The 14656-nt window shown below is 37.7% G+C and overlaps 1 protein-coding gene across 3 annotated transcripts; it reads left to right on the plus strand.

The window, feature by feature from the left end:
• Nucleotides 1-297: 297 nt before the first annotated feature.
• On the plus strand, nt 298-9401 carry LOC102299260 (platelet endothelial cell adhesion molecule). Of its 3 annotated transcripts, none has more exons than XM_042215361.1 (9): nt 298-851; nt 1015-1050; nt 1148-1459; nt 1746-2060; nt 4683-4970; nt 5085-5378; nt 6719-7036; nt 7763-7897; nt 7982-9401. In XM_042215361.1, exons 1-9 carry the CDS (start codon nt 809-811, stop codon nt 8296-8298), a joined length of 2058 nt encoding a protein of 685 aa, XP_042071295.1. In that variant the 5' UTR covers nt 298-808; the 3' UTR covers nt 8299-9401. The 3 variants fall into 3 exon arrangements, with proteins under 3 accessions (XP_042071295.1, XP_042071294.1, XP_042071296.1); XM_042215360.1 differs by having other exon boundaries at nt 299-851; nt 1012-1050; XM_042215362.1 differs by lacking the exons at nt 298-851; nt 1015-1050; nt 1148-1459 and adding an exon at nt 1518-1634.
• Nucleotides 9402-14656: the final 5255 nt, after the last annotated feature.

The following is a 14656-nucleotide window of genomic DNA, read 5'->3' on the forward strand; positions in this document are numbered from 1 at the left end:
AAGGTAGGGATCAGCGACAGAATTTGCTTCCCCTGCGTCGGGAGTATGTCTGGTTGACTCTGCCTGCATTACAACCAACTAGACGAAGTAGTGATGTTTACTTTAGTAAAAATTGAAAGATGAGCGTCGTTACATTACCGTTCAGTTTGTGAGTTACAATCAGAAAATGATACATTTATTGTTCATTTATCGGACAGGATTATTTTTGACAAATCAAAGAAATTTTGCCCGATAATTACTTTTTTTCCTAGTGTAACTTCACTTCAAAGAGCTACAACTCAAACATTTCGGAGTAATAAGTCATAATAAGAAGTGCATCTGAACTAAAAATCAAGAATGAGTGATACTGTTTGTCAGTGATTTGGAAATTCTTTCCATTGCGTGCTTGCCACACAGGGGAAACAAATTTTGTCGGGGATACCAACCTTGGCACGACACCGGCAATAAACAAAAGCTCTACCTCTGCTAAACTGTACATTACACACTTCAGAAAACACAGTCTGGTGTGAGGAAAATCAAAGCGATCGAGGTAACTTGTAATCTAGGTTAATACTACAGTGTGACCACTAGATGGAGACAGTGTCTGTTCTCATGGATAACGTGTTGAAGACCTGTTGCAAATTTCTTTCCAGTCCTATTCAAACTGTGATGATTTGCAACAACTAAGAGACTAAATTAGAAATTAGGATTATGTTTGCAAATGGTATTCAGCAATCCACAAAAAACTCACCGGAAATCTGAAGGGGAAGTTCATTTTACTGTCGCCTGGCTCTCATAAATGACATGAAGCAGCTTTTTGTGGTCAGTCATGGCAGGCACACAGCAGAACGGTCTTCACTTTCTGATGCTTGGTAAGCAATAATTTCCATAATGTATAAACATTTCTTTATGTTGTACGGAGATAGCATGAGACAGTCTTTAAGTCTCAGTTTTCAATGCAAACATTCATATTTGTTTTATTTATTTTTTTGCCAACCTTTGTCCTGTGTAATCTCACGTTTTCTTCTTCAGTAGTTTCTTGCATCTTTGCCTTTCTCGCACCTGCAGCAGGTCAGTGTCTTCTCATGTGTTATACATACATGCTTAAATATAAAAAAAAAATTTTTAAAGGACAATATTATATATAGTTTATATTATGTGCTGATAGGTCAGATCAGACTAGCTGGGTCTGGGTCCACTCGGTGCTCTGGAAGGGTTGAAGTCTATCACAGTGGCTCCTGGGGAACAGTCTGTGATGATGACTGGGACTTAAATGATGCCAACGTGGTCTGTAGACAGCTGGGCTGTCGGAAAGCGGTGAAGGTCACTTCATCTGCTGACTTTGGTCAAGGAAGCGGGAAAATCTGGCTTGATAATGTGGCCTGTTCAGGAACTGAAAGCTCTATAACTGAGTGTGGACACAGTGGATTTGGGACACATAACTGTGGACATGGCGAGGACGCTGGTGTTGTCTGTTTAGGTGAGATAATGTTCTAATAAATTGTGCTGAATAAATGTATCTTTCTCTGTTTAGATGAACAACTCGGTGACCCAGTCACTATAACTGAGCTAAACTGAATGGCAAGAAGGAAAGTTGGGCTGGGTTATTGGCTTTTGGCTTTCTTTTGGTTTCTTCAGAATTTAAATGATACAAAGTATGTTATCTTTCATAATCATTATTGTTGGTAAGTGTGTGTGATGGTTGCATGACCAAACAGTAAAAAAGAAAACACTAACACTCTTTAAACAAATGTTCCTGTGACTAGGTGCCCATATCAGATTATCTGAGTCTGGGTTGAGTCAGTGCTTTGGAAGAGTAGAAATCTACCACAGTAGTGCGTGGGGAACAGTCTGTGATGATGGATGGGACTTAAATGATGCTGAAGTGGTCTGCAGATCCTTAGACTGTGGAACAGCCCTGAGTGCCACTTCATCTGCCCTTTTTGGTCAAGGAAGTGGACAGATCTTGCTTGATGATGTGGCCTGTTCAGGGAGTGAAAGTTCTCTAACTGAGTGTCAGCACAGAGGATTCGGGACACACGACTGTAACCATGGTGAAGATGCTGGTGTCGTCTGTTCAGGTGAGCAGAAACACTGAAATTATAATATTTGTTTTCTTTGTTTTTACTCATTAAACATTTTTAGTGTTTATGGAAAATAAATGAACTCTCGAGTAAAGCTTAAAAATAAGTACGTTCACATAGCAACAGCTTTTACACAAATCTTCTTCACAGCTCCACCATAATCTGGTGGAGCTGGAGCAGTCAAGTGGTCAGCACCAGGAGATCTCATCAGGTCATCCATCACCATGTTAGTTAACTTAAAGTCTGGCCCTCATTTGTGCACACTTGGTTTCAGTTCCTTCTGCTGGACAAACTCCTTCAATTAATTAAATTTTTACACATGAACTGACATGCAGTTGTTCTTTACTTGTGCTTTATTTTTAGTCTTTTAACTTTCCTCTAACTAGTATAATGTTGACATCCCTTTATTTAAAGACAGTTATTATAGCAGATGAATGTCTAACATCTATCAGGTTACTTTTCCAGCTTCATGCTAACTCATGATGGTATGTCTGAGATTTCAGATGCTTCTTGTAGGTGATAAACTCAAGATTAATTTTATTTGATAGATCAGCGTAGTACAGCCTCACTCCTTCAGTTTTGATTTGTGAATTAGCTAAGGCTCGGCTAAGGTTAGCATTTGGAGATCTCATTATAATGGGGTTTCACATACTTGTTTTTTTACATCCTTTTTTGTAGAGAATGTCAACATGTGATTACTACTTGAAAGTGTCACTTTGATGCTGCACAGCTTACATGTTCTTCCAGTGATAGTGTGGGCTGTTTCTTGCTACTCTGGCTTCCTCCCAAAGACATGTATATTGAGTTAATTGGTAATTCTAACTGATTATATTGGGATCAGTGGAATATGATTATATTAACTGCCCTGCATCTCTTCAAAGCAAAAGATATCTAATAGTTAATAATAACAATAATAATGATGATAATAATGATGATGAGAAGAAGAAGAAGTAGAAGAGTGGGCTGCTTATTAAAGTCTGTGACCTTTTGGAGTAAGATGTCTCAAAAACTGAAAACATTGCTAAGGCTGTCTCTTATGTTTATGTCTTAACATTTTTTCAGATTTTAGATTTTTCTTCCTGCTCACCTCTCATTTCCCCCTTGCCTTAATTTTGTATTTTGCATTTTTATTTCCCTCTTTTTATTTTTAATACATGCATGCATGCCTCTTTGTGTGCTCTGCATTTTCCTTAAGATAATATAACAGAAGTTAAAACATGAACAGAGTGGATTTCAAAGCTTGTCAATATGGACGATGAAAACAAGCAGCTCTAACAAATATATACTCTATGCTGTCATAAGCTGCCCTTTACCTTTCTTTGTTTATCAGAATATATATATCGAATATATATAAATATGTGTGTGTGCACGTGTGTGTGTGTAGCAACAATGCCAAATATTCTAAGTCAAAGTTCATCAGTGCTGCAGATTTTTGGTGGTAAGAGAAACCGAAGGGTTTTTGCAAAAGAGGAACTAAAGCTGATTTGGGTGAAAACTACATGTTCTAGACTGACAAACTAAATAAGTAGATATACATCACACCGATGGTCAGAAATTTATTTTAAGGAAAAATGGAACGTGTTCATTCTGTTTTAGTGTCCTTGCTGCTGCTGTTTTAATACAGTCAATCCTTCTGCTGCTCCACTAGAAAAAAACACCATCTCCAAATTATTTTAAAGACTGTGTAATCATTAGTGACTTTTTGCAGTTAACATTTACATGTGTGTGTGTGTGTATATATATATATATATATGTATATACACACACACACACACACACACACACACACACACACACACACACACACACATATTTGATTGTCGGTGCAAATTCTGTCATTGATCATGGTGATTTTCTCATTTCATTCACTGAAGTTTGTGAAGTTTCAAAACAAGATGTTCGAGTTAGGTCAAAGCTTCGACTGTAAATTTAGCATCTAGACCTAATTTCTGTCGAGAACACTCAAAAGAATAACTGTTATGTAATCCTGCAGTGATTTGTTAATTTGGCTCAATTCCAGCAATTGACACCTTGCCTGCACGTTTTTAAAACTAGATGTGGGGAAAGCAGCAATATCAGCCCATTGTAGAACAAAACAGAACAGCCTACAATGCCAGCAGGCATGATATTGATTCTTGAAAGAAAGCTTGAAAAAATAAAGTGGATGTGATAGTGGGTTGCAAAGTGGCTTGCAGTGAGAATGTCACTAAATGTTACTGTGGGGCGATCGTGGCTCAAGAGTTTTGTAATCGGAAGGTTGCCAGTTCGAGCCCAGACTTGCATAGTCTCGGTCGTTGTGTCCTTGGGCAAGACACTTCACCCATTGCCTACTGGTGGCACGAGTGTCCGGCAGCCTCGCCTCTGTCAGTGCACCCCAGCGCGGCTGTGGCTACAATGTAGCTTGCCATCATCAGTGTGTGAATGGGTGGATGACTGGACGTGTAAACAATATACAAATACAGGCCATTTACCATTTGTAAAGAGAATTGCTAGTTGGATATGTAAACTGGTATCAGTTGAGCCATATGGATTGTTATTGGGATTAGCTGAGGACATCGGTGTAGCTTGACTTTGTGATCTATTAAAACTAACACTATTCTTTTTGTTTGGACTTTTCAGCGAGTCTCCCAAAACCCAGCATCTCTGTAAATGAAGGTGAGGTTAGCTGGGGTCAGAATATCAGCATCACTTGTTCCGTCTCATCTGAGTTCTTAGATGGAACTTTCACCCTCAAGAAAACCTCAAGTAATTTCAGTCAGACTGAAACAGGATCCAGATCTGCTACCTTCAATATCCACAGAGTGGACTTCAGTGATAAGGGTCTGTACCAGTGTCAGTATGAGAAACGCATTTCAAGTAACACATTCAGCTCCCCCCTCAGTGACTCTGTCAGAATCTCTGTTACTGGTAAGAAGAAATACACTTTCCTGAACATCATGTTTCATTTGTTTTCTATAAGTAGGGTGATCAGTGAGCTACAACAAATGTATTATTGTGCTGGTGTTGTGTGTCTCTTTTCAGTAATCTTTCCAAAACCCAATATCTCCATCAGTCCTGCTGGTGAGGTGACCTGGGGTCAGAACATTGGAATCACTTGTTCAATCTCAACTCAAACTTTAGGTGGAACGTTCATTCTGATGAAAACATCAGATTCATTCAAAAAGACCCAAAACTCAAACACAAACTCTGCTACCTTCAATATTCCTGAAGTAGACTTTGATGATGAGGGATTGTACCAGTGTCAGTATCAGGAAAGCGGCCCAAGTCAACAATTTTACTCCCCAACAAGTGACTCTGTTAGGCTCTCTGTTACAGGTAAGAAAACAAATGATAGCATGTAGTATGTATGATAGTCAATAATTAATAGCAATGTATATAAGAAGATACTGCAGTAGTTATTTCTAGTATTTATGACAGCAGTTGCTGTTTTATAAAGTTTCTGACTGCCTGACAAAATGCTCTCAAAGCCCACAGTACTGAGGACTAAACACAGACTACTGAAAACAAACTATTACACACTGTGGAGCATTTAGCAGCTAAAAAGAGCTAAATGTTAAATTGGGGCCTAAAAAAGTCAATGGTGGAATTTCATTCACCAGGTCACAAAAAACAGTAACACTTGAAAATAATGTCACACTGTTAGTAAAGTATTAGTAAGTGCGTAACTCATCATTTATAAAGCACTACTCCTCATTAGTATGTAACTTATAAATACAGATTTAAATTTTTATTCATGATTAATTCAGAAATTCTAAGTATTATTATTATTTAGAGACACACACAAATATATACATATATGTATATATGTATATAAATGATTAAGATTTTTGTGAGTGTATTAATTGTGGTTATTTTTTTATTGTAAATTAAGGTAGTTGCTAGTTGTTAGTTTTGTGTGTATTTTAAGTATTTCGTGTGGTCTTCTCTAAAGTGAGGATAGTGGTGCAGTGGTTAGCACCGTTGCCTCACAGTGCGAAGGTCCTGAGTTTGACCCCAACATCTAGCACACCCTTTATTTGTGGAGTTTGCATGTTCTCCCTGCATGTTTGTGGTTCCTCCTGGTTTCCTTGCAGTATCAGTGTATCATGAGGGATACTTGATATTTGTGAAGCTCTTTGAAAAACTCACTATTGCCTTGTGATCATCTTACTAGTCTTAGTATAATGAGGCAAAGCTACCCTGTGGCTCCAGCTGTCCAGTGTATCTTTTATTCCTAAATCCACCTTACAAACTATGGTTTAGACTCTGGTCTTAACTACATGTCAGTATTTTGCAAACCTCGGGGGGATTATGTTTGTAACTGGCAATAAATATTTACATGTCCTGTATCTCTTTGTTCTTTGTCTGTGTCATTTATCTGTTGTGAAGATAGCTGAGACTTGTTCGAGTCTTCAGCTACTTTCATTTTTTTTCTAAATGCTTTATAAGGCAAGTCGTCCCTTTACTCGTCACACAAAATACTTAACAACTAGTAACTGTCTGAATTAACCATGAATTACAGTATGATAATAAATTGTCTGTTAACACACTCACAAACAGTTCAGTTCATCTTTAAAAGCATTGAGTAATACGTTACTAATGCTGCACTTAAATGTCTTAAACATTACAAAGTAAAGAAAATCATATGATCTTAATCTCAATCCGTTTTCACACAGTGAGACTACAGAGGCCCAGCATCTCCTTGACGTCTCCTAATGCAGGACTTGTCTGGGGTCCTGAAGGTGCTCAAATCACCAGGGGTTACAGCTTTGTCCTCACCTGTTCCATTAACTCCACATTTTCCAGTGGACATTTTATTCTCAGCTTCTCTGGCTCCAACCTCACAGAGCCAGCAGTCAACAACTCGGCCTCCTTTAGTTTCCCTGTAGCTGAGTATGAACAGCAGGGCAACTACAGCTGTGTGTACGAGGTCACAGTGTCCACACGGACATTCACATCTGCTGAAACTGCACCGATTACTGTCATCATTAAATGTAAGTACACTGTTAAATATATGTATTTTTATTTTTTACTAAGAAAGAAGAATCATAAATATCACTGGCAATTCTACTGGGCAGTATTTTTCCCTCAGACGTCTCTCATTCTGTTAATTTCTAAATTTGTATGCATTTAAAAAGAAAGAAAAGGAGAAGCAGGTATAAGTCAGAAGGCAGTTCTGATATAGAAACAAAACTGAACAGAAACAGGAACAAACACAACTGATAATATATCCTAGCAAAGCAATCCTTTGCTAGGATATATTTGTATTTGCTTATACATGCTCTGGACCAGAGATGTCAAACAAATCGACATGGGAAAGACTCCAATCTGGCATAAATTTTAGACTTTACCTGAATTTTCATAGACTTTTTAGCTTGTCCTACTGACAAAGATCTCACCCACAGTCATTCATTACTACATCAAAGTAATTAAGTAACAGAAACAATTAAATAAAAAAGTTTGGGTTTTGTCATTGTATACTACAGAAAAACTGAGACATATTGTTGAACTTGCACTTTTTCTTATATTGAAAAAATGCAGGTATTAAATGTGCTATAACTTTTGTACACTGTTTCAACCCACTTAAGATGGGTGTGGGCTGTATTTGGCTTCCACTGTAAAATGGGTTTGACATCCCTGCTCTGCATTAACAACCTAAATGAGAAGCAGTTCATTTCAGTGGGACAGAATGTTCTAATAGACAAATGCTGTCTTCCTAGTGTCTTCGATGCCGCTGGTGTCCTCTGTATCTGTTGTAATCCTGCTGCTGCTCCTGCTGCTGCTCTTAGCGGTGTTGCTGATCCTCAGAAGAAAACGACAACACAAGCAGCCTGCAGCTCTCATCCAAACTCAAAGTGTGTACTCACCAAGAGACACAATTTTAAATGATTACAAGTTTAACTATATATTCACATTGTTTTCCTTTACGTGTGTTTCAGTGGTTGTCCAAGTTGGGAATGACTACACGTGGGGAGACATTGAGGGCGATGAGGAGGTCTATGTGAATGTTGATCTGCATCAAAAAATAAAAGGTGAAGCTACAGGAGAGGATGGAGACTTGAGCGATGACTATGAGGAGCCAGTGAATGATGGCGACTCTGATTTTAAGGAAACAGATCCCAGTGACTATTACAGATGTCCAAAAGAGGCCTGTATGTTTGTAGACAATCACAGGGAAGAAGATGATGATGAAGAGAAAACTAGTCATGCAAAAGATGTCTTTGAGAATGTATCCCCTCCATCACCAGTTTATTAACATTCATAATGACCCGACCTGAATCGCATAAACATCCAAAATACAACCACACCGAAAATACCTGCAGGCCAATAAATGTTCACCAGTGTCGTATGGGTTCTATTTCTTCAATATACCATTCTTTGTAACAATATTTATGAAGTACTATAAGTACTTTTAAATTACAGTTATTTTTGATTCCTTGTGGCATACCTTCAAGTTAAAGGAATCATCTTCAGCCCAATGCCTTTGGTGGTCACCTGACTTCACAATATCCTGATCTGTGAGTTTGATATCGGTTCTTATTTAAAGGTTCCCCTTCTGGATCTCTGCAGGCTGCATGTCAAAGCTAAATGTGAAGGGTGTGTGGGGGGAGGCTCAAATGATTGTAAAACTGTTTATCGAAGTATATCGTTAAAATTGGGCTTTGTCCCCTGAGGTTCTTGTCATGTCTGCTCCTTGTTCATGACGCCCAGTTTCAAAATATCAGGAGAAAATTGGCAAAATTGCTCACCGTTTAAGCTTTATAGTGGGACTAAAACCAATGGGTGATGTCAACCGTTCTAAGGTTATCCTTTCCTCTAACATTAAAACATTTTCTTTACACTGTAAGAAAATATTAGTTTTTTACCCTAAATATTGAAATCCTCTTATTCCAAGTAGCCTTTGACAAACACCACTGAACAATTTAGGTTCAAAAAACTGTTTGACTTTTTTTCACCCTTTATAATCTTACAAAGAGTGCATCAGTAATGGATGGAAACATTCTTTTAAACAACCTTTCCTTTGAACCTTTACTTTTTTTTTCATTTTATTGATTCATACTGTATTTTATATTTGATCTTGGACGTGAATCTGGGTTGGCTTCATTTTAAAATGTACAAGTCTGAGCCTGAATTATTGTTTTTCAATGCTTTTTGTTTTTATCTTCATATATTATTCTAATTTCTTGTATTATATCTTTAAAAAAAATTATGTTGCATGCTACTGTACACGTCAACATTACATTATACTCTGTGCATGATACTCAAATACTTTTCCAAGGCAAACCAGAAATTATGTATTGATATTTTGGAAAAGTTATAAACACCCTGCAAATACTTTGAATAAATTCTTACAAAATATTTAGTTTCATCAGGATGTTATTGCAGACACTCACATTAATATAACCTTGACTGGTCTTAATTTGGATGTTCTTGTAGAGCCATGAATAATAAGCAGGCTGAGCTGGGTGGTGTAATAATATCTTAGTCATTTGGAGATGCAGATACAGCAGCTATCCAGAGTCTCCACTTCTATTTCTGGCCTTGGCATCCTTTGGTTTACTGACATATTTATTTATGCAGCAGCCCCGATGATTCAAAGCTGACTTGAACATTATTCCATATGTGTTCTTCTGTATATCTTTGTTCTTGTGAACAGATCTTTTGGCTTCATTATAAACTGGCACAATGCCTAAAGTTACCAGAGAGCTGAATTTAAATAACTTTTTTTAAAATGACAGAATACTTAACTCCATAAAACCTTTTACAGCCATTATACACATCAAGATAATTAGTTGGCATTTTGTATCAGCAGACTGTACCAAGAGTACCAACCAATCACATTCAAACTTGTTTCTGGTTTGAACCAATGATCTGACAGTCTGATGCCTACAAAGCCACAAATACATATGACACAGGGTCCTTGTAATGTTCACAAGCAGCGCTCACATACACACAGTGTGGAAATGTTAGCACTCTGAGCTCATCCTCAGTGATGAGGCCCTGTAACCTGAGACAAGACAGACTCTGTTTATAATACAAGCTCAGCTCTGAGCAACTGCTGAGGTCACTTGTTGGCTGTCATTTAATGTCTGATAAATTAAAATGTACACAGAGCACACAGCCTGACAAATAAAAGATATTTAGAAAGAAAAATTCCAAGATACTCATGTCGTATATGCTAGTTAGCTTAGCATAGCATAAAGGAAGGAAACGCTGGATATATTGAAAAGTAGTCAAACTTTACCCACCAGTTACTACAGAGAAAGATGATTAAAAAAATAGGATTCAATATATTAAACTATAACAGTTTAAAATGGCAGCGCACTGATGCATTGATTAGCACTGCTGTCTGATATCGGGAAGGTTTGAATCCACCAGCAGGCAGTCTTTGTGTGTGGACTCTCCATGTTGTGCTTGTATGGTTTAAGATAAGATAAGACTTTATTGATCCCACGGCGGGGAAATTTGTGCGTTACCTCAGCTCAGGTACAGATAGCAGAAGAAAAATAAGCAAACAAATACAAAATAAATAAGATAATACACGATATACAACAGCAGCATACACAGTATGTGATTATGGATAGAGGGTTGTGGAAATATACAAAAAATAAATGTAACTACTTACCACTACTATTATTACTAAATACCCGAGTAATAGATATATATAAGTATCTATGAGTATAGACGTGTACTCAGGGTCTCTCTGGGTACTCCAGCTTCCACCCACAGTCGAGGGGATGAAGCTTTATTAAACAATATTGTTAAACGTTTCAACACTGTGAAGTTTGACTTCACAGTGAAGGCACATTGAGATGCAGTAAGCATTACTTTTACATTAACATGCAACTAAGTCTTCATCTACTGTCTGTAGGCACAAAATAATGCATTACTGATCCCTCGTCACACATGACTAACGCTAATGAATCAATGTTCAGACGTTACCTAATAATGTAACATGTTCATGTGAAATTATTAAATATTATTAACAGTGCCTTTCACTGTGTTATAACATATCTTAAAATTAAAGTGTTTATATGCATTTTCATACAACCTGTGTGCATGCATATTTGCTTCATGTTTTGTTTTGGGGCTTTTTTTTGTATTTTGGAGTTTATTTTTGCACCATCCACCTGTAAGGAGAAGCATTGGAGGATGACCTTTGCTGTCTTTACTTCAGTCAAAATAAAAATCTCTAGGCGCTGAAATCTGAGCTTGTTATTGCCTCTTTTTTTCTTACATACTGCTATGATACTTACTTTAGTAAAATGGGTTGAATTTGCCATAATTTAAATCACAGATATATCGAGTCAACAAATCATAACTTTTCAGCTGACTGCTATTTGTGGAGTTTGGACAAATAAAGAGCACTATTTCCATTAGTCAGTTCTGAGTAATGGAAGTAAAATGTTGCGCAAAACGCATTTGTGCAGTTTTAGTTTTTTGACATTTACTGGCACCATTTAAAGAAGTTACAGATTTTGAGCACATAAGTACTTTAATTAAAGAGAAGCCATTTTGGCCTAGACAACGTTTGTCAAGTACAAAAACACACAATTCAATAAGATAATGTTTTATTTGCTTTAGTGATCATTTATTTCCTCACTTGTAATTACTGGTCTTTTCATTCCAGTTAAGTTTCATTTTGTATCTAATAGAAAGAGGTTCAACACTGCTAAAAAGGAGTTTACATTTTTGTACTATAAGGTTTGTGGCTTCCATTTGTAACTGAATTCTGTTTGAGGCCGTCTGTCTGTGTTTAGATGATATAGCTTTTCATTTGCAGCACGATGGTGCGGTGACTGTCACTGTTACCTCACAACAATAGGTCCTGGGTTCAATTTCACCATCTATGTGGAGTTTGCATGTTCTCCTTGTCGTGGGTACTCGAGCTTCCTCCCACAGTCCAAAGACACGCGGTTAGTGAGGTTAGGTTAACTGGTGATCCTAAATTACCCATAGGTGTGTATGCGAATGGTTATCTGTCTCCCTGCGTTAACCCTGCGACCTGTCCAGGATCATACTAATCATTCTTTTGTCACAGTGAATTGTTCACGTCTTCTTATCCCTGTTCAACTTAAAAGAGCACTGAGCACACAGTGTAGGGTTCTTCTTCACCATGTGTCATAAAATGAGATGAACACTTTAAACTCCTAACAAATTGTCAAAGAAGCAAATAAAAACATGTAATCTTATATTAACCTGACTATGTACAAAATAAAAGTAACAGGAAGGATTTTTTTCCCATTATTTTACATGGTATTAATTATGTAAACCTTGACCGTAGTTTTTTATTTACAGTAAATAAAGAGGAAATGAAAAATTGCTAACAAGCTGCTATTTTCCCAGAGAGGAAGAAGAAGAAAACTAGCAGGACAGCAAACAAGGTGATTATACAAGTATATATAGATATACTATTATTAAAGGAATTTATTTTAAACTAATAGCTATGATTGGACCATGATCGTGGTTTAATGTAAAAGAAGAGATTGTATAATGTGCTAAAAGGTAAACATTAGGCTAAACCTCTTTTGATTTACTGGGGCAGCCCTTCATTCTGAAACAAGCCACTTTAGCTCCTGTCCTGTTAAACCAGCTTTCTTCTGATGAGCTACTTCTCACGAACAGCAGGTGGGTGGGCCTTCTGTGCACAGAAGTCCACAAACTGCTACAAGAATATTTCAGATTTTAAAATATTTACATTTTTGCTAAAATATTTCAGCAAGACTATTTCATAGGATAAGTATGTATAGATATACTTTGCATGACTTGTTTGGGATGTTTTGGATTTGTTTGTCTAATTCACCATTACATTGGTAATTAACCTTCCTGTAAAGTACATCACCCACATGAGAAGTGACACTCTGGGAAATGTGACCTCTCCTTATTTAGAGAACATTTTAATCCCCAAAAGCTAAAAGCTTTAAGGGGAACAGCCCACTGTGTTGCCAGGTTTAAACACTTTTTGCTCACAGTGGTTGTGCTGTGAAGCAGACATGCAGTTTAACTTCCATGTCACACAAACCTTTCTTTAGTGATCAGGAGAGAACCATATTACAATAATGTATCACTAAAAACCAATAATCTGTCATTTCTTTATCAGTTCAATTTCAGCTATAATGAAAATGGGTTGAAATGATTAAAATTGTTTTTTCAGCATGAAATAAGAAAACAGGGCAACCACCAAAACAGCTAGTCCACTGATTACATCAAACAGATAGCAAACCAGGTTTGAGGAGAAGAGATGTCAGATAGATGTGCTCATCTTTGAACTTAGCATTAAAACTGAAAATATTCTGGAGATGAAAATACTCTTCAAGATATGTTCAGATAACCTCGAGTCCACATTCTAGTTATGGTCGGTTAGATCAATCAAGACTGATTCTTCAAGATTAGGCAGTCGATCAAAGTAAGAAATGATCATGATGTCTCTAAGTGGGAGAAGAATAAATCTATTTGGAAGGTGAGAACTCTCTTAAACAAAACATAACAAGGCTGCCTCAGTCTGCTGTGGCCGTGGACAGAGGATTACTCTAACTGGTGGGTGTCCTGTTTAGCATTTGAGAAACCAAATCCCACAGCTTCAGAGCCTTAACTTACGCAATACTTCTTATCCATAACGAACTTTTGATGTTGTCATTTTGCCCTAGTTTTGACTCCTCAAAGACTGATATGAGCTTGCATCTTCTAGCTCAAATGTCTGGCCCTCTATCCGGTTGTTCAGTCTGACGTCACTAGCCGTGTCTGGGTCTAAACTCCGCTGCAGGTCCATATATCAAACGATCACTATGGCATTACTGAGAGTTGAAAAACTGTCTAAAGTCTTTCATCTTTAATAAAATGATCAGCGTTCTGCTCTACCAGGTGTAACAATTGAGTTTAACATCCAGGCATCCATGAAAACGGAATTTATGACATTTAACGGAGTTAGAAGTTAGCAGGAAGTTAGCTCGCTAGCTTCTATCTAAATACAATATAGCATGTCCTGACTGCGGGGTTTTGGAAACAAATTAAACGTACAGCTCTGCTATCACTTCCACATAAATGAAGACAGAAAACTAAACAGCAGTGACGTTTGTAGGGTTACTGAAGTTGGGCTAGCTGGTATATAATGATGTGCTACGTGACCGCTAGCGACACAGCTATGTTAGCATAATATAAACAAGCTAACTTTTTTTCCACTCGATAAAAGTTAACGTGAGTGTTCTCGGTGGTCAGAAACAAATGTAATCGCATGGCAGGATGCTGTAAAAGGACCAAACTTCAGCCAGGAGAACAACTGAGATAATCCATCCACAATACGAGGTTAGTCATTCATATACTGCTGCATGGGCTGGGCTGTAGTTACATCCTAAGGTTTTAAAAACTGAGCTTAAATAAATGATTAGCGGTAATAAAAGCCGAGGGAGGTCAACAGTGATCACTGACTGTTTTAGGAGCTTTTTGAGATAAATAGAAGAAAATACAAAACATTAAACATGTTAACAACACCTATTGCCAGTCTTGGCAGCCGGGGGTCGTCCGCCAGGGCCTCCGCTCCTGGCCGCCACCCGGCACACAATGCACCCGACCCCTATGGCGCCTCCTGCGGGTGGTGGGCCTGCGGGAGGATGGGC

This window comes from Haplochromis burtoni, unplaced genomic scaffold (assembly GCF_018398535.1).
Source record: "Haplochromis burtoni strain Fernald_Lab_line unplaced genomic scaffold, NCSU_Asbu1 Contig_702, whole genome shotgun sequence".
NCBI lineage: Eukaryota > Metazoa > Chordata > Actinopteri > Cichliformes > Cichlidae > Haplochromis > Haplochromis burtoni.

Excerpts from the sequence above, each read along its gene's own strand:
- LOC102299260 (XM_042215360.1), top strand. The coding sequence starts at position 809 with ATGGCAGGCACACAGCAGAACGGTCTTCACTTTCTGATGCTTG. Across the intron at positions 852-1,011 it reads TCTTCACTTTCTGATGCTTG|TAGTTTCTTGCATCTTTGCC; the intron begins GTAAGCAATAAT and ends TTTCTTCTTCAG. Across the intron at positions 1,460-1,745 it reads CGCTGGTGTTGTCTGTTTAG|GTGCCCATATCAGATTATCT; the intron begins GTGAGATAATGT and ends TCCTGTGACTAG.